The sequence below is a fragment of the Diadema setosum genome, chromosome 4 (genome assembly GCF_964275005.1).
Source record: "Diadema setosum chromosome 4, eeDiaSeto1, whole genome shotgun sequence".
Taxonomy (NCBI): domain Eukaryota; kingdom Metazoa; phylum Echinodermata; class Echinoidea; order Diadematoida; family Diadematidae; genus Diadema; species Diadema setosum.
In genome coordinates this window covers 11104333-11124687 of record NC_092688.1, presented here as the reverse complement: position 1 = coordinate 11124687, position 20355 = coordinate 11104333, and the positions used below count along the sequence as shown (strand labels likewise).

Here is a 20355-nt window from a genome sequence, read left to right as displayed (position 1 = left end):
ACACACAGGTGTACCTTCAGCTGCGCAACTAACTACTGACGAAACTACTTGCTTACATGATGTGCCCATTATGTTACACACTCCATAAACCAATCTGTATTACTGCAACCAATATGCAACCCTTCGCATAAAATTAAAGCCCATAATCACGACCCTATCCGCTGTTTAAGATGCCCGTACTTGGATGACAATAGACATATTCATATACATTTCATTTCATTTCATTTATTTCCACATCCTGATAAAAAGCATTTACAAGGAATACAAGAACGATACATACACAGCAGAACATTGGAACAAGACAGGAAAATGTTAAACTTATAACAATAATTTCACAACAGACAAACACAACATAAAAGCAGTTATTTAAGTTTGACACTTGTTTCACGGCATTATCATACAATTGAAACGCTGATTCATCTTGAAAGACAAAAAAAAAAAATAGCGCAAAACTGTTTATGTTTTCAAATGAATTCCAATACTCAGAGAGAATTACAACCCTGTACGGCACCAACGGGAGAGAGAGAGTTCAGCACACAAACAAGATTAAAACACACTCACACACACAAACTGACAATAGGAACTTAGCTTTTTCATCAAAAGCACAATGTTTATGTCGATCTATGCCAGAAAAAAACAGGAAACATCTAAAATTTTATAAACTACAAAAATATGGACTCGTTGATATGTCTTGGTATTTTGTCGGTGTTTGCACTTCTTCTTGTGTCTGTCGTTATGTACGTCCTATAATACTCGTGCATTAATGTCGTGTGAACTTTGTCGTTATTTAAATTGCTATTATCAAATCATTTTATGAAATGAAAACAAAATACAAATACCGATTGTAGGGCATCTACTTGCTTGGAGTTCAAATCATCGAGTCGTCCGCTCATTTTCGTCGTGAGAGAACTAACGCAATATTCCAAAAATCCACTGAATATTCTTCAGTTTGTCACAATGCAGAGCATAAAATGAAACACGCGCAAGGAAAATGCGAGAGTTACACGTCCGTGCGTTATCACTGCATGACCTTCGTATGTTGCACATGGCGCTGGGATCTGCTCGTTGTGTGCCGGGCTTTTTCCTAGTCAACTAGGGTGCGGATCATCCCTTAGGAAAATCCCAAGTGTGTACGCGTTTACCACTCGCTAACCGCAGAGGAGCAGGTAAGAATGGGAGTGTGTGTGCGTGTGTGTGTGTGGAGGGGGGGGGGGATAAAACGAGGTGAATGAATGATTGAAATAATCTTCTCCTGCACGAACGAAAATCTGCTCACAAAGGTAATAATTGTTCATTTTCTGTAATAAGAAATGAATAAAGAAATAGACAAGGAATCCCTTGAATCCCTTCCTTGAATACATGAAAATAGATTACACATTGACACTGATGTAAATTTGCTTTGCATTACTTTCATTAAAATTGGTATCATTGTATAGTTTCCCTTCCGAACTTCATGTATATCCTATATTCTTATAAACAATAGCAGAGAAATAAAACTAATACGGCCTACCAACAACAATGTTCGGTTGTTAATTTGTGGGAAAAAAAATAGGCAGTATAGTAGAGAGGACATCATGCCATCATTACTGTTATTATTTTGTTTGGCCAATCCTACAATCCAACAGTATCTCCGAAAATGGTAGCAAAGGCTTTAGCTATGCATTGGCAACATTGAGTTCACCAAAAATATGTTTTGATCTTTGTTCGGTCACGAATGAGAAGAAAACAATTAAACAGTTTTTAGCTTTTACTCGTCGTGGCCGAGATCAAAAAGATGTGTAAATACCACCGCTAACCTTCCATAACAATTATGCTATCGCGGATAACATTTCTATCAGCTCTAATTGAACTTTGACTTGAAGTCCAACTTAATTGCTATGACTTTGAGCTTGATCATTAATGACAACGTATAAGTCGTAAATTAGCGCATTAAGATACACGTTCGTATAAATGTTGTTGTCATATCTTATCAAAATACATGGGTCTCAATACGCTACAGTATGTATGCAATTTACAGGCTGTTGGGTTGTTTATGTGGGCAATGTTCTTGTATCGTTCAGGGTTATCTTTTTTTTAAACCGTGTATATATACATATATATATATATATATATATATATATATATATATATATATAACATATGGGTGTGTGTAATACACAAAAAGAGAAGCGAAGGGAGAGAGAGAGAGGGGGGGGGGGAGAATATCCGAAATTCTATAGTAGGCCCTATGTGCTTTAATTAGTGTAGGTTACATTAGGAAGCAGAGTAAAAAAAAAAATGAACGCGGTTGGATGGTATAGTTTACAGAACAAATAATGCACAATTTGAAGGTTAAGAACATGTTTTGTCTCTAGTGATCACAAAAGTAGTTATCAGAGCAAATATCTGGACTGAAAGGGTAATCATGACTGAAATTCATGACGTTTGATAATGTGCTTATAAGCACATCATCAGACGTCATGATGTTCAGCCATGATAATCTGTATGAAATTGAAATCATAGTTAGAATTGTCATTAAAATTACACATTTTAAATTATCATCAAAATTAAACCTTTTAAAATTATTTTTGAAATTAAAATTTTAAAGTTATTATTGAAATTGAAATTTTCAGAATTATCTCTATAAATATAGATCATTTTGAAATAAGTTTATACCCTTCCTTGTTAAAGACTCAATTCTGGAACAGTTCCGACATCAAAAAGACTTTAAAGATGATTCAAAGGTTTTGGGTGTTATTCAATGAGATATGTTTTGCTATTCTGAGTTTGTACATACCATAATCCAGGTAACGTACAAGATATTAAAGCATTAGCCAGTGTATTATTCTGTTTGCCGTTTTCAGTGGGTGCAGAGAAAAGTTAAAATAATATAAAAAAAATCATTGAAATCTAGAATGTGTGATTTTTAGACCTATGCACATCAGCAGACGTCGAACTGGAATTTGCCAACACCACAAAGGGCTATCGTCGCCAATACCAAGCCTCGATTACACAGTGAAGAAAGAACGAAAATAAAACAGGAATATCAGTGTAGAGGAAACATATATTTGTAATGTTGTGAATTGATCACAGTTCATGGAAGAAGATATTACGCATGCTATATTCCAATATCTTTTTTTTTTCTGATGTGAATAAAAAAAAACCACAAACAAACAAAAACCCAACACACACGGTATTTCACGCTTCCCTTTGAATTATAAAATGTGCAGTCATATACTAGTTCACTATGATTATGAGTGTGTGTAGCGCAGGTGTATAAATGTAATTTGGCGTGGTTGCGTCTCAATTTCATGCCAATATATTTCCATTGAATTTAGTTGTAACCAATCGGTTAATACCTTAACTTTGTCTTTTATCTATTATCATTATCATTATCAGTGGTGCAAGCATGCTTTCGAAAAAATGTGAAGTTGATCGACACACTCTGAGAATATGCACAACACTGTCTCTATTGACACTATAGCTGAATGCATCTGAGACAACTTGGGAACACACATACATACGCACTCTCATCTGCAATTTCTTATTCTATAGTCCAAAATGTTCTGTTTCGAAGTCACCTCATTATTCCTTCCCAACCCCATTCTTTGCTGTAAGAAGGAGACCTTGTGAAGGGCTTTGTAAGGTATTTGTTCTGTTGTTAGTGTTCAATGTGTTTTAGTCACTTTATATTTATATTTCTGTCTACCCATAAATGGTTACATTTTCTTGCTTTATCAATATTGGTTTTGAGGGGAAAGCATATTACAAGCTCTGCTTTTAAACTTTCCCTCCATTTTCAACAATGCGCAGTAAATAATCAGTTGTATATTTTCTTCCTTAATTTATGGTGTTTATATGATATTTCGCCGTATTGGGAATATGCATTTTTTTACATTTCCATATTATTGTTCTTTTCTCGTGATATGTTTGTACATTGCCACTCTTTGTTGAAAATGAAATAAACGAAACACAACGAAACACGCACACGAACACAACACACACACACACACACGAACACATGCACGTGTACACAACAAAAAAGTCTACACTATGGCTCTCTTGCAATGGACACCTTCCTGTATTCGGGTGTCTACCCCTCACAGGAAGGCACACGACAACAAATGAAATTAATGAGATGTGTGATGATTTATCCTCCCACTTTATTGCTGTCTGTCTGAGACATACATTTTGATCAAGTCCAATGACCACATAATTGACAAATGTGATTATTTATCAACGAGTTTCCAGATAAGAAAAGCTCATAAGACTTATGTTGCATCTGTTTGGCCAGAAACTCTGACCTTTGCTCGCCATTGCTAGTGCAGTCTGTTGCTCAACAGAAACATTATGAGTTGGGCTGATTCCTTGTCGTTTTGCGCTAAATGGTCTTGGTGGCATTTCAACTTTAACTTATTTCGTCAAATTTTGTTCAAGCTGGGCGATCTCATTAATAAATATTTTCTGGACCTCAAAAGATACCAGGGTACAACACTCTAATGGACTACTATATGACATCGAGAAAGATTCAGTAAAATAACAATTCCATATACCATATAGCATAAAACACCATGATACGCCAATATTCATATACAACGGAATACAACATGCAGGATCGACGAGACAATGTAAGATAAAGTACAACAAGGCATATTATGACATAACATCCATGACAACTAAAGCAGACCGTGACAACGAGTCAGCGTCACAAGTGTAGTTAATGCTTTACGCTCTCATGTTGTGAACATTAACAATTATAGTACGGAAGATGTTCATCCTCGTGGTACAGTAACTGAACGAATAAAGCTTTTTTTTTTTTTGTCTCACGAAGCGAGGTAGATCTAATGGACTCTACCTCACTTCGATCTACCTCGCTTCATGACACAAAAGATTAGGTTTATTCTTTCAATTAAAGATTATGCCGAAAAAAAGACGTGTCGAAGTGGGTACGGGGGTACAAAAGGTTCAGTATAACGATACGAAACAAGTATTTACCACACACTGCGAGCCTCTACGAAAAATCGTAGATTCTGAGGTCACAGGAATAACACTATTCATATTATGTTATATTACATGATCCTTTTCCTCATGAAATTATGCACAACATGTTGATTGTTTGTCTTTAAAGAGATAAAGTAATAAAACATTACAGATTTCCTTCTCACATATTTGCGATAGGGTTCCATGCAACGGTTGACTGATAACTTCCCTTTGCCTTTTTATTTTTGTTTTGTTTTGTTTTTTGCTTCTGTGCAGCGAGTACATGCATGACCGAGAGGACTCAAGCATGTTACATGTAAAAAAAAAAATTGGTAGGATTATTCCTGTTGTTTCCTTATACATATCTTCCATATCAGGACGGTCTACATGATGAACATGGAAGAGGAAGAGGAGTGAATTGAGCAGAAACACAAAACTACCAACAAACAAATCTTCCAAGAGTGTGTGTGAGAGAGAGAGACAGAGATGGACAGAGATAGATAGAGAGGGAGAGTGAGGGAGAGAGGGAGAGGGAGAGGGCGAGCAAGGCACGGGGGAAGTAGAGAGAAAAAACACAATATACTCGAATTGATAATAACGTCAGGTAAATTTTCAATGTTGTTTATTTTTACCATTACAAATGACAAGACACAGATAATTTTTACCAGATGCACGGGAGAAACACCATAAAACATACAAACAATGTACATAATAAAAAAACATATAATCAGTACTATACAAAGCACATCATCGAGTGAAAGCAAGTTGGCAATTACTTTGGTATTTTCAAAGAAATTACTCATAATCAATATATGCAACAATTGTAAATTGACAATTCAGTGAAACAAGTTTAACACTTGGATGTGTCATGTACTTATTTTTTTTCCCAGGAGTTGAAACAATTTTTTTTTTTCACATGTCGCGGTACGAAAAGCCATTTTCACACGACAATGCATGAGGCCTACATCAGTGCTAACAGTAATTTTGGCATGGGCAATTTCCACGTTGTGGTCTTGTAGGGATTATAATAGGGAAAAGTGTCATAAAAATGGTTTGCTATCAATCTGTATGTCATTTTTGTTTTTTTTTTTGAGAGAGAGAGAAAGAGTGAGAGAAAAGGAGGACAGACAGATGGATAGGTATAAACAGATGGATAGTCATATAGAGAGAGAGAGAGAAAGGGAGAGGGGGGGGGAGGGAGATACAGGGGAGATGGAAAGTGTGTGCATCTGAGTCTTTGATAATTGATGTTATGTTATAGGATTCAAGAGAACAACATGATACGATGGATGGCACTCGTCTGTCAAACAAAAAATCCACCTTGTCGGGTCCACAGAACAATAGGAAGGAGCAAAGGTGTGTCCTACATATCACTGTGTGAGAGGGTTGTGTGAATGAGTGTGAGAATATTAAATGAGAACTCGTCATGCCCAGAATCAGTATTGAAGAGAACTCGGCCGTCCCTCGCCCAGTTTGACGGCCGACGCACCTTTCTGTGATTGCGTTCCTATTATAGACTGGGGTGCAAGAGAAAGCCAGAGATTGGAACAACTTGACATTTCTCAACAATGGAAGAAGATGACTCTGAGTCATGATAAAACATCGTTAATCATGCAGTGTGTCCGGGTGACATGAAAATTTATACACTCTCTTTGACTATAGAAACTGATGAAAAAATAAAAGGCGCATTTAAGCTCTTAAAAGTCGACGTATCTCTTCCTCCATCGATGTAAAGTGATGTTAAGACAATTACGGGAAAACGCGCATCAGAATGAAATAGAGCATTTTCGTTGTACAGCATCGTCAACTACACTATATTTCTGATGGGGAAAAAATGCTTCTGAGGAAACGAATCTCCTGTGTACGCAGATTATTGCATAGGCATTAATAAGGCTAAATTCGTCGACATTATTTTTTTCCGCATCATATTTAAAGGGATATTCCAGACGATTTTCATAATTTCACATCATGTAGTACATAAATCGACAACTCCATGTATAGATTTGTGGAATTTACTGTGGTTCTTGAGCAGAGAAACAATACTTTGAAAAACCTTAAACAAATTACACTGAACAAGGATGATGACATAGGAGGTTCACATATTTCAGAAATGTAGCAGTGTAATTCCATTACAATACCGCTTGCTTACGAGTTCACCTGTGTATAATCTATGCATGCCTTCTTCTTTTGTTCTGCTTCCTTGAGCCCCAACTCATGCATTCTTATGGTGACTCTGCCATGTCATCATCCTTGTTCATTGCAATTTGTTCTAAATTTGAAAATATTCTCATTTTTCATCCCAATCATCACAAATTCTGAAACTCTGTCCTCTGTATAACTAATTTATAGTTGTTCAAATGTAAAAATCTGAAAATTATCCGGAGGTCTCCTTTAAGTTCGGCAAAACGCGTCTCTCAAACATGTTCACATTTTCCTGGTTGCTCCCGTAGTTCTGTATAATATAGTTGCAATATCTCTCTTGCCATTTGGAGGGAATTGCGCTTCGGCGACATAAAAAGATCGGCTGGTGCAAGCACATGAATGTGGTTGCCAAAAAGTATTACCTCCCACTTCTTCAGAGCACTTCTCCGATCCCAGAGGGAGTAAGCAACAACTGCACAGACTTGAAAAGCACAACCTAATTTCTCTCTGATGCAGATGCGACTCCAACCGACAGAAGAGCAGATTTCTGCCTTGATCTTTTCCACGTCTTGCTGTTGTTTTTGCGTTTGTTTTATTCATAAGAAATGCTGGTTTCTTTTACTGGGCGTGGCCGATCCAGGCAAATTCGCAGAGGAGGATGGTGACTCCCGAGACTGGTTTGATGACGATGGACAGCGCCCTCTCGAGAGGAAGTGGCCGTCGTGATAGCCGCTGTCTCGAACGATGTCGTCCATACAGCTGGCTCCGAGCTGCATCGATTCGTTGACATCGGACGGAGGTTCGATGACCTCCATCCAGTAGCTGAGCTTCCGGGTCTTCTGGAAGGCTCCGTGGTTGTCAAACTTCACGGTGTCTGTGGCAATAGATTCAGGAATTCACAGCATTAGTCGCATGGTCAGACATGACGTCTAACTATTCTTGGTTTAACTGCAGCGGCTACTAAGACGTATATTATGCTTGTGAACTCCTAGTCAAAACAGAAAAAAGACACATGATGCATAATTATCTATTGGCAATAGGTACAGAAGATTGATTTGTCTAGTATAAAGGCTCTTGACTGTATAGTTGAACGAGATTTATGAAGTTGACATTTACAACATCTGCTCTTTTGAATTGTTTTCTCATCAAACGTGAAAGTTCATTCCTTTATTTATTGCTCTCAGTTTTGAATCTCGATAAGTACGTTTACTTGCCTTCGCTATTCTGGCTGGACTGCGTTCCACAATGGACAAGTAATTTGATGTAGTCAGCTGCTCCTATTAATAGTTTCTAAACATTAGCGATATTTCTATGAGATATTAACCACTGTCTACAGGTTGATACGTTTGGACCGAGTTGGAAAGTTGCACACGGAGTATAATCATCATCATCATCATCAACAACAAAACTGAAAGTGCGACTTATATAACAAGTAACCACCAAAGAGACCACTCCCCTCCCCCCCCCCCCCGGCCAGGAAAAAAAAAAAGAAATCTCGACAGGTAAGCTATCTTTTAGAATTAATTATAAAATGACAATACCGTGAAGAATCAACCAACTATAACCTAGGGAGACAGACAGACGGACAAACAAACCAACCAACCAATCAACAAACGGACAATACCGAATTCTCGATTCGCTACTTACATAATCCCGGCTCCTCGAACCAAACCTCCCCGTCTTCAGCTACGATATGACTGTTGTACCGCTTCTCCTCCATGATAACAACCTTTTCTCCCGTGTGTGTAATCCGAGTGATACCGAAAGCTACGTCGTGAGACTCCGTCTTGAATTCGTACCTGGATATAAGAAATAAATTTGATCTACAGTGTATAAAAAGTCGGGTGCGACACGGGAGAACCATATTTCGAAATCCTACCAATGTCGGTCTTATGGAAAATTCGTGTTTCATCCTATTCCTACTGGCAATGCACGACTCGAAAGAATCCAAATTTTAAATTAGTAAAATCTAACATTCTGCAACAAATATTATTGCAAACACGCTGTGCGGTTAGGAAACTCGTGTTTTGTTTTTCTTTTGATTGTTTTCCTTTTTCTGATTATTCTAATTCTGGAAGAGAGATTCTTTTGAGCAGAATGGCGCTGTATAGTTTCTTTAGTGTGATATATTCTAGACCATCTTGACTCATATAGTACATTCTCTCCCCACAATGATGAACACAATGATATAAGCCAGTTCTTAGTTACCATCGTTACATTCTGCGCATGAGCAGATAAAGGTTTAAAGCAAAAACACAACAACAACAACAAAAATGAAACACAGAGTTTTCATTTCATTTCATTTCATTTTTATTTCATTTCCGGCCAAAACATACAATATGACAATTTCATATAAGTAAATTAAGTACAATGTAACTAGTACATTTCCAAATGAAATTTAGATACACGTCATTTGTTTACATGACTCAATAAACATACTAGTTGAAAAAGTACATGGGCAAAATGTGACTGAATCATAAGAAAGAAAAGGTCGGAAATGGAGGGGACTGCTAAAAAGCCAAGCTTGTAGAATGCAGTCCCCTCGTGAGTCGTGAAAATTATAGTAATAATGCAACAAGACAATTTGACATAGTCCTCGGGAAACAGACAATAAAACAAGTACGCACACAAAACGCACACACAGACAAAAAACAAAGCTGCTCTCCTACATACGCGTGGAAAGAATAAATAGGAGGTCAAAGGCCAGAGGGGGACAGGAAGACAGAGGAAGAGAGAGAAAAGGACAAAGGAGGAAGAGTTCAAGGGTCAACGCCAGGGCACATGAGACTTTGGTCTTACCAAGAAGTGGACTATCTATAAGTAATATATATAACAGTTATGAAATAGATTAAACAAAGTAAAGACTTTAACAGCAAAGAAATCAGTTAGCAACTTTCGAAATGCAAATCCCTAGTGATATAAGAATTGATAAACATTTTCTTTAATTTCAAAGTAAAAGTGTTAAAACTTAGAGATTCTTTTATGCTGCTGTCAAGGGAGTTCCAAAATTTAGGTCCAGCGGAGGAGACTATAGACTTTGCAAAAATCGTCCTAGAGAGTGGTAAATGGAATTCATTGATTTGTCTCGTGGGGTATGAATGTACAGTTTTATTTTGAATAAACATGGAATCAAACGCAAAAGGAAGGGAATTATTTATCAATTTGTACATAAACTGACCTGAATTCAAACAATACAAATCCTTAATTTTTAAGATATTATTTTGATAAAACAAATCGTTTGTATGACATCTCCATGACTCTCTACAAATAATACGAAGAGCTTTTTTCTGCAATAATAATATTCTTTCTAGATATGAGGAGTAAGTGTTGCCCCAGGTGAGAATGCCATAGTTCAGATAGGGTAAAATTAAAGATGAATATAACATTAATAGAACATTTTGGGGAAAATAAAATTTAACTTTGATTACGCCGACATTTCTAGAAATTGTACGGCAAATTGAATCAATATGCAAATTCCAAGTGAGCTTATTATCAAGGATCAAACCTAAAAATCGAATTGAAAAAACTTCTTCTACAACTACATTATCCAAATAAATGTTTTGAGATAACTTTTCCAAAGAATTACTAAAAAGCATACATTTAGTTTTTTGAAAATTAATTGATAATTTGTTGGCTCTAGTCCAGTAAAGTAACTTTTTTATCTCAATATTCATAGTATCAATCAATAACACAGGATCAGAACTAGAAAAGAACACATTTGTATCATCAGCAAATAATAGAAAGGAAAGAATACTTGATGAATGTTCAATATCATTGATGTAAAGAACAAATAAAAGTGGACCAAGTAAACTCCCTTGCGGTACACCACAAGTGATATCATGCATAACAGATTTATGACCATTAATATAAACAAATTGTTTGCGATTAGTAAGGTAGCTCCTGAACCACTCCAAGGCCATGCCTCGAATACCATAATGGGATAATTTGTAAAGGAGTATTTTGTGGTCAATGGTATCGAAGGCCTTGGAGAAGTCCAGGAACACACCTATAGTATGATGAAATTTATCGATGGCTTTGGAGACTTTATCTAAGAAAGTAAGGACTACATGAGATGTGTTGTGTTCTTGCCGGAAACCAAACTGATTATTAGAAATAATGTTATGCTTATTAAGAAAATCCAAAAGTCTAAAATGCACAACTTTTTCCAGTAATTTAGAGATAGTGGATAACAAAGATATTGGTCTATAATTACTGATGTCTTCCCTATCCCCTTTCTTAAAAATAGGAATAACCTTAGATACTTTCATAGCCTCGGGGACAACGCCATTACTTAAAGACAAATTAAACACATGAACCAAAGGGTCAACAACAAACTCTATGATATTTTTTAAAAGAACATTATCAATATTATCATAACCAACACTTTTTTTACTCTTTAAATTCCGAACTATATCAATTAGTTCGTTCCGGTGAGTGGGAGCAAAAAAGCAGGAGCTGGGATTAGGCATTTGTAAAAAATCAACAAATAACTTTTGAGATTTAGGAATCTTTTTAGCAAAATTATTTCCTATCTGTGAAAATATTGATTAAAAACATCAGCTATAAACCTTGAATCAACAATTGTAAGATCATTATGTTTGATTGTAGTAATACGGGATGTTTCTTTGTTTCTATTAATGGCCGAATCAATAACTTTCCAAGTATTTTGGATGTCATGTTTAAAATAATGTATCTCATCACTGAAATATTTTCGTTTTGCACAACGCAAAATTTGAGTGAGAACATTCTTATATGAAATATATTTATGACGAGATTCCTCAGTACGTTTGATTTTATCAGCGTAATACAAATTATTTTTTCGGTTGATTGACCGCAACAAGGACTTGGATATCCACGGGAGTCTAGGGAATCTTTTATAATTACTATTATTTTTCTTAACTAAAGGAACATACTTATCTAAAAGTAAATTCAATTTTCTCATGAATAAATCATAAGCATAATTTGGGTCCTCAGCATCATATACCTCAGACCAATCTACTGCATTAAAACCATCTTGCAACCTAGCTATATTATCTGGTGTAACTTTTCGAAAATACACTACAGAAGAATTCACATTACGTTTGCGATTAACTGGAATATGAGTAAATATGGGGTAATGGTCGGACAAATCTGATAAAACAATGCCAGAAAAGGGTAGTGGGTTAATATTGCAGAATATATTATCAATAAGTGTTGCTGAATGATTAGTTACTCTAGTTGGCTTTGTTATAAGGGGTAAAAAAGATGAGGACATCATAATATCTAATAAATTCTGAGCAGAATTTAATGTCTGAAACTTAGATAAATCTACGTTAAAGGTCCAGTTTACCTTTGGGAGCAGTGATTTTAAAAATGTTCAAGATATCACATTTGATGCATATGTGTAGGTCTGTTGTATCACAAAACGACCTACCATATAAAATTTGTGCAATAAAGCCTAAAATATATGGAGATATCAGTATTTTTCTCAATAAACCGTAACTGTAGACGGTTTAATCTGGAAGTATTCTTATTATAACTATTGTTCACATTTTGTGTATTTAACAATACTTAACATCGATTATACGGATTCAGTTTTTTACAGTGGTTGTTTCTATCCCTAACTCGCATTTTAGAACTAGTTTAAAGCACCAATGCTGGGTTTTTGTTTCATCTGCAAATGGTAAACTATGCCTTTAAAATCTCCCATAATATAACAATCTTTATTGTTAAAAATTGGATTTTGCAATAACGATTGCAGATAAGTAAAGAAATCTTGAACCTCAGAATTCGGAGGTCGGTACATGACTAATACAAGTATATTCCTAGAACCAGGCACGTTAATTTCAATAAAGAGTGATTCTACAGCTTCACTCATGCAGTTCAATCCACTATGAATAATATAATCAAGGTTTTGCTTTATATACAGGGCAACTCCTCCGCCTTTCTTGTGCTGACGACTGTTTTCTATAAAGTCATACCCGGGAAGAGAGAACGTAGGTATAGAAGTCGGACTGATCCATGTTTCACTCAGACCAATTACAGAGAAAGATGATTTATGAATGTCATTCATGAAACAGCAAAAATTATCAAAATTACGATTCAAACTCCTTATATTGAGTTGCATCAACGAAACACTTTGAGTTATTTCAGTTAAAGCATTGAATTGATTGATTGTAAAATATTTAGAACTAAGATATTGTTCATTATTATCTTCACCAAAATTTACACTTTTAGTATGAGAATTAAAATCATAGTTTGCACAGAAACGTTTACTGTAGGATTCATTTGTTTCATGAGTTACCGAACCATGATTAAACATATAAAAAAAAATCATCATTGTTTAGAGAGTGATAAGGAAAATTCACAACCTGAGTCGTACTATCCATCATAAATAGATGGCATTACCATATTCGTTGATGGTAAGAACAAGAGTGCATTCAAGTGTATGAGGCAAAGACCCAGAGGGAAGTGCAGGAGGAACAGGGGCAGAAGTGTAAGTAATATACGGATTGCAGGAGAGCGGCGCATCGACATTTTAAACTCGCAAGACAATATGACTAGACAAACACACGAAAAAAATAAACGAAACAAGGAATACATTTTACACTTTGGTAGGAGTAGAAGCAAGCTACACACTCGACATTTAAGGAACTGCCGCCACTCATTGAAATTGATGAGTGTCTGGAGGGTACAAAAGCAGTGGAATACACTGGAATGTAATGTAAGCACTGTGATACAATACTCAAATCTGCGACTTACAAGTAAGATATCCCGCATTTCCAACACGGCGTCTCAATGTTATAGTTTGCATCAAAAAATACATCTTTTCCAAATTATATCTGTTATCAAACATGTCAAATAAACTTCATTAATAAACAACCTTTCGTTTAGTTTGTTATATCCAACAACATCTAAGACAACGACTCTTATAAAGACTCTTATAACAGTATGCATACTAGTAGAGTATCATAACATACAGGTTGACTTTAGCTCAGGCGATCAGACGGTTGGTGTCAAGCATTGCATTCCTACTATTCATATAATTCATTAGGGATTTAGTTAGAGTGAATGGAAAAAAGAGCCTAGATTAAGATCTACATACCGCCTCAAGCTATCCAAAACCATAGAAATTTACTAAATGTTGTATAATAACTGCGGAGCAATATCAAAATGTGGGTACAAAAAAGAAGAAGAAAAACACGACACAAATAAGGATACCGAAGCTGACGCAACAGACAGCCAACTTGCTATATACACGTATTCAATAGCAAATAGAAGCAATATACATGTACAATATCATAACGTACAAACTGGCTTTAGCTTGAACGATGGGTGTCAAACATATTCCAACTATTCATAACTCTCATTAAGCATTTGATTTGATAGGGTGGAAAAGATAAGGCACCCAGTTGGTTACCTGCATATCGCCTCAAACTATCTGAACCATCTAAACCATAGAAGTTAACTGACTGCTGCATATCATCTGCAATGTTGAAGTGTGGGTACAAAATAAAGATGCAACTACCTCTACACACACTCCCGTTAATAAAGGTACTGTAGCTGACTGCAGAAAGCCATCTTGCTATAAATAGTTCAAACTCAAATATTTGGAGTAATTTAAAATTATCAGTTATAACCCTGACAATATAACAAGCTCACAGATATAAAGCAAATTGTGTTTATACGATATGATTTAAAGACAGTGCCAAAATAGGTTGTCCCAGTGACAGTGCGCCAGGAAAGAAGACTACCCAGGTGGGGCTATCAATCAATCAGATCATTTCGGTGTAAAACCAAATCATGAATTAGAAGGAAAACTTAACAACAAAAGATAGAATAGCTGTCCTTTATACCTCAAAAGTATAAAAGAGGTCATGGATAACATTGGGCGATGTACTACAGGTCATAGATGAGTACAAGACGGCATTTAAGACCTTAAACACTTGCACAGAAAAGAAATGTACATTATCATAACTTATAAATGTACAATTTACAATTGGTGTATATTCAATGGATGCATAAACTGATCGTGGCATTCGTCAAGCATATTATAAGAGAAAACAAAATCGGCAAATGTGAAGCATGTGGCACAAATGTACTACACATCCCCTCAAGCTGTCCGATATGGCAACGGAATAAACCGAATAATGAAAACACCAACTGATATTCGTAACAGTTATTGCGATGCATGTAAAAATATGGAAACAACTCGTATGGTTTTAGCACTTGTTTCCGTATGTACACCAGTGACAGATAGAGAGTTGCTCATATTTGAACTGTAGGTGCACTAATTATTGTCAACAAATGGATCGATTCGGAAAACGAATCACAGACAGGCGCTTACTGAAGGTCTACATGCATACTGAAGGTCTACATGCATACAATATGATATGTAACAGAAAGCACGCACCGTGTTATCAATTTCACAGCTCCAAATTATAGGTCAAAATATAATTAAGAAAAAAAAAAAAAAAAAAAACCCCTTACTCCCAAACAATACATTATATCCTGAACTTCATAATCAGGCGATCGATTTCAGTGGGATCAAATCAAGTTGTAGAGAGAGAGAAAAAAAAAAGGTTGTGCTGGTGTATAATGTTCCAGAACGTGTGAGTATGAATGTACAGAGTCAACAGCATTGTAGTGTACATTGCTTTGAATAGTGGTACATGTAGCCAGAAATGCAATTGAACGTGACATCCACCTGGTGTTTACCGCATAGAGTGAGGAAAAAAAAGAGAAGAAAAAAAAAATCGAAACCCAGGTGGTTACAAGGATGCCGCCTTAAACAGTAATCAAGGGCTAGTCGATCAATACTAGTGTGTTGGAATTAAACGGTTTAAAAAGAAATGCTTGTGTTTGTGTAGAGTGTCACGGAACGTCAGAATAGGAATGTACATTATACAGAGTCGTTGCATGCAGGTGTACTTAGTTACGATGGTATTACAGCCAGCAATGTATTTGTTTGTGACATTCACCTGGTGTTTTATTGCATAGGGTTGAAAAAAAAACCAAAAACGAACCCAGGTGGTTACCTGCATACCGCCTCAAACTCCCTAGGGCCATAAAAAAAATGAAGTGAGATCTGTGTGACTATTACTGGCACAGAACAATCATTATTCTGCAATGCGGGTACGAAAGAAAAACGACTGGTGATTTTTATTCTTAGTGTACGTGTATAGGTCAATCACAGCTAAAGTACAAGGGCATACTGGTCACCAAAGCACACTCACGAAACAGTAATTATCATTATCATGCTGGTTATTAATTACCCGGGGCAGTTGTCAATGCTTAATACGATCATTATGGGTAATGAATATATATATACATTGTATATATCTTTGAACATTAAAAACTACAGTCAATGCTGTCTTCTGATTAGATAACATGGTTGGAAAAACTGATGAAAGCTGTACCTTTTATCCGAAGAAAAAAGGAATCCAAAAGCGTTCACAAATCTGTTTATCAAATGAGTGAACAACTGGGAAATTTAGATGTAGGGTAGACGTTATTATCAAAAAACAGCATCAAAAATAAGTATTAGCAGATAGAGATCATGCAGACCGAATGCTGACAAATTTCCAAATAATAATACCTACTATATGTTGAATATCCGAAAACGACTGTCTACTGTAAAAAAAAAAATAGATTTAAAAAAAAGTTATTATCAAGAGTAAAAACTCTTATTGGCTATGATGGAGGCTTGAGACAAACGGAATACATGTTAGATACCTAAATAACATTCGTGCCATTATAATAATGCATATCGGACAGGGTTAGTGTAGGTACTGAAAAAAACCAACAGGTTGGATACATAACATACCAGGGATATAGAATTTACACCGTGAAATGACGGACATATAAACAGCATGTGCGTTGCACCTATTAAATCCAAGTGGTCCAGAGTGAAATACATGAATTCATTAAATTGTCATTGTTAGTTATTCAATGCATCCAATCATAATAATCCAACAAATGAACATCTTGTTCATAACACTTCATTTAAACATGTCTTTTATATAGGTCATTTAGTCAATCGTCAATATGACAACAGAACAATCTGCCATAATACAATCAGGATCGCTATAGCCCACAAAAAACAGACAAAAAAAAAAGTATCCATACAATCTGTTTAGATCTATTATTGTAGTTTCAGTACCAGATGAAAATTTCGCCAAGACAGTATGGAAATAGGGCCTAGAACCCATCAAAGCTCACCATTCATCCTTTGTATGGTTGCCACTCTGTAGCACTCTTTGCTTTGGAGAATAACAGGACACTGCTACCAACGACAACGATCTTGGTGGAGAGATTTTGTTCCTTCCTGAGCTTATACGCGACAGCAGCAAGGTTGCCACGCTCAGCCTTGAGAGCCGGGGGGAGGTCGGTGCGCACACTGATTCTCGACCTGGGCTGAGCGATTCCGGGTTGAACGGTTACGGGATATCGTGGTCGTTTTTCGAAGGCGGAGAGCACTCGATTCCGTTGGGACATGTACACGAACTTCACGATGATCGGTTGGGGAGCCTTATTTGCGTCGTTACGCCTCGGAAGTCGGTGAGCGTTGACTAGGGCAACTGACTGGGCTTCTTCGTCGCTCAAACCGAGACACACAAACGCTTCTCGAAGCACGTTTTCCACATTTTCGTCTGATTTTTTCTCCAAGCCGTAGAACAGGAGATTCGACTTTCGTTGGTAGATCTCTGATAGCACCAGCTTCTCTTTCAGGGAATCAATCTCCTTCTGGAGTTTTTCCTCCAATAGGGGAAGCCTTCCTTTCTCCAGATCTAATACACGAGCAGAATTATCTTCCACTGCAGCCTCTAGGTCTATCATTCTCTTCTTCATAGAGGATATATCTGCATGAATGTCATCAAGCTTGGCACATACCTTGCTCGAGAAGTCGATGAGTTTTTTCTGGACGTCTGATAGCGTTGGCTCCATGACCGTTTGGTCACCAGATTGCTGGCGAGACGGTGGCACTGGCACTGCGGCTTTTTGCGTGGATGGAGGGACGGGTGACTTAGGGCGTGAGCACTGTGCACTGGTACTGGTGGAACGCTGAGATTGACCAGGCATGGTTTTGCGCCTCAAGTCATAGGTTTTCCTCATTGAGAAAGACGCAAAAGGCAGTCACAAATTGTTCTACAGGTGTGAAAGTATAATACTACCCCTTTTGCAACGTCAATGGTTACCTCCAGGCATTGAAAATAGTATTATTTCTTGAGGTGAGGACGGAGTTCAAAGATGGCGCGTCTACTCCATTTGGCTGCGCATGCGAATATCCAGCGAGCAATGCCATGGACAGCACCTAAACTTTTTTTTTTTGTATGTGTGGTGTGTGTTCCAGTAATATATTCTAAACATTCAAGGGAACTTGTTAACATAAAAGCATATTGGATTACGTATATTGAAAGTGGGTGATACATACAGCTTTGCGTCTGTTTCTGATTAGGGGTCATTTGAACCATCGTTATTCATGGTAACTGCATATACTAGTAATATATGTAACTTTTGTGACTTCTACAACGACGTGTTTTTTTTTATCAATTTGAGCCGATGTCAGTGAAAAAAAAAAACAACAACAAAAATCACATACATACTTCACACTTCAACACTTCAAAATGATTGCTGTATGGGTTGCGAGTGGGAGTATTATTTGTGGTTCCTAGTATTAAAAAAGAACGAAAGGTTGGCGTCCTGAAATTTAATGTGATATGCAACAAAATACTCGAATCAAAATTCGCTGATTATATCGTGATATTTGCTGCTGATGCAGTAATATTTAGAATGTAAATCAATCCTTCCCATCAATGATGGCGATGATGATACCAATAATGACAAGAATGATTATGTAAAAAAAAAATTATCATGATAATAAATGATGAGAATAAAACAAATAATGTTATGATAGTATCAAAATAATGATAAAACGAGAATGTGAATAATAACTATGAGATTACTGCAATTGTTAATGCTGAAATCACGATAAGTGAGGAAAAAGACGAAGAAGTTATAAATGGGTATAGACTCGCCTGAATATGCTTCCGAATGTATTGGCCTTGAACTTGATTTCCACTGACTTTTTACCCGGAAGTTCTTGCGTGGTCATCATTTCGGCGTGTTCGAGACTGCGACCTTTGCGGTAGTAGAAAGTCGGAACCTTGCCTCCTAGGTTTATCTGTCGAAACCATCATCATGATCATTTGTCTCTATTTAAACGACACGGTGCAATATTCATTCAGACTCATCGACTAGAAATCTAATGTTAGACTGAAAGAGACATTGGTTTCATGTCCAACATGCCGTATCAGCGGATTAACGAATGTTGCTGCTCGAATGAGTTTGGTGACAGAGAAAATAATTGTAAACTAATTCTTCAGAAGAGGAAATTTGAAGCTGGTAGAACTTTAGATTAAACTGAGAGCGCCTGTAACAAGTTTTGAGTTGTCATTCTTAAAGATAATCTTGTAAAAGTTTCTATGTTTAAGTACACAAACACCGCTATCCTTTTTTTTTTTCAAATCCAGGGGATATATGAAAATGGTAGACACTATTAGTAAGGAAATACAATGTCTTACGTCAAATAATGTGAAATCATTTGGGGACTTGATACTTAAGTGTATTTGTATTTGTTAAGTGTATTTGATCAGTACTATATACAGATCAGATGGTGCCATACACTGTAGTTGTTGTGTGTGGTGTTAATCAGTCGTCATTGTCTCTGAGAATCAGCATTCCAAATGTGACAGCCTGTATATTATCATTATTATTATTATTATTATTATTATTATTATTATCATCGTCATCATTATAGACATAGTAGTAGTAGTAGTGGCAGTAGTAGAAGTAGTGGTAAAAAAATTGACGTGACGGTGTAGAATTAATAATAGTAGAAGACTAGTGTTAGTTCTTTTTATTCTCACTGCTTTGGTTAACGGTCATGCTAGGAGTCCACTGGGCCGGCGCCAGTTGGTGCCAGTTCGCGCCAATGCAATTTGCTGTGGCACCTAGTGTCGCCAATAAGGTGCCTAGTGGCGTGCAGTGGCTCAAACTGCCTCCCAACTGGCTCGTGGTAGCCCGTAACGGCGGCAAACATTGAGTTTGGCGGCAAGAAAATTTCAAAATGTTTGAAATTTTCGTCGCGCCACTTGCATCAAGCAATCAGCGCGAAGTGTCCACCAAGTGGCACCAAAACAATCCGCCTATCGGAATCCACTGGAATGTAATGGCGCGCGCCAAGTTGCGCCAATGAGATTTTGCGCCACGTGG

General features: G+C 36.7%; 3 protein-coding genes across 3 annotated transcripts in view; all 3 read right to left on the bottom strand.

Moving 5' to 3' along the window:
• Window positions 1-893, bottom strand: part of LOC140226862 (SEC14-like protein 2) — a 29696-nt gene extending 28803 nt beyond the window's left edge. The window contains exon 1 of the mRNA XM_072307292.1: window positions 840-893. Within this exon, the coding sequence (XP_072163393.1) occupies window positions 840-893 (54 nt within the window). The remainder of the gene's footprint in view (window positions 1-839) is intronic.
• Window positions 894-7697: 6804 nt separating this feature from the next.
• Window positions 7698-20355, bottom strand: part of LOC140227606 (SEC14-like protein 2) — a 29448-nt gene continuing 16790 nt past the window's right edge. Inside the window, exons 10-12 of the mRNA XM_072308022.1 lie at window positions 19119-19264; window positions 8749-8900; window positions 7698-7975 (exon numbers count right to left, since the gene is read on the bottom strand). Coding sequence (XP_072164123.1) covers window positions 7698-7975; window positions 8749-8900; window positions 19119-19264 — 576 coding nt within the window. The remainder of the gene's footprint in view (window positions 7976-8748; window positions 8901-19118; window positions 19265-20355) is intronic.
• LOC140227021 (uncharacterized) lies at window positions 17305-18195 on the bottom strand. Its single transcript, XM_072307454.1, has one exon. The coding sequence runs from the start codon at window positions 18193-18195 to the stop codon at window positions 17305-17307; it is 891 nt and encodes a 296-aa protein (XP_072163555.1).

Excerpts from the sequence above, each read along its gene's own strand:
- LOC140227021 (XM_072307454.1), bottom strand. The coding sequence starts at position 18,195 with ATGAGGAAAACCTATGACTTGAGGCGCAAAACCATGCCTGGTCAATCT.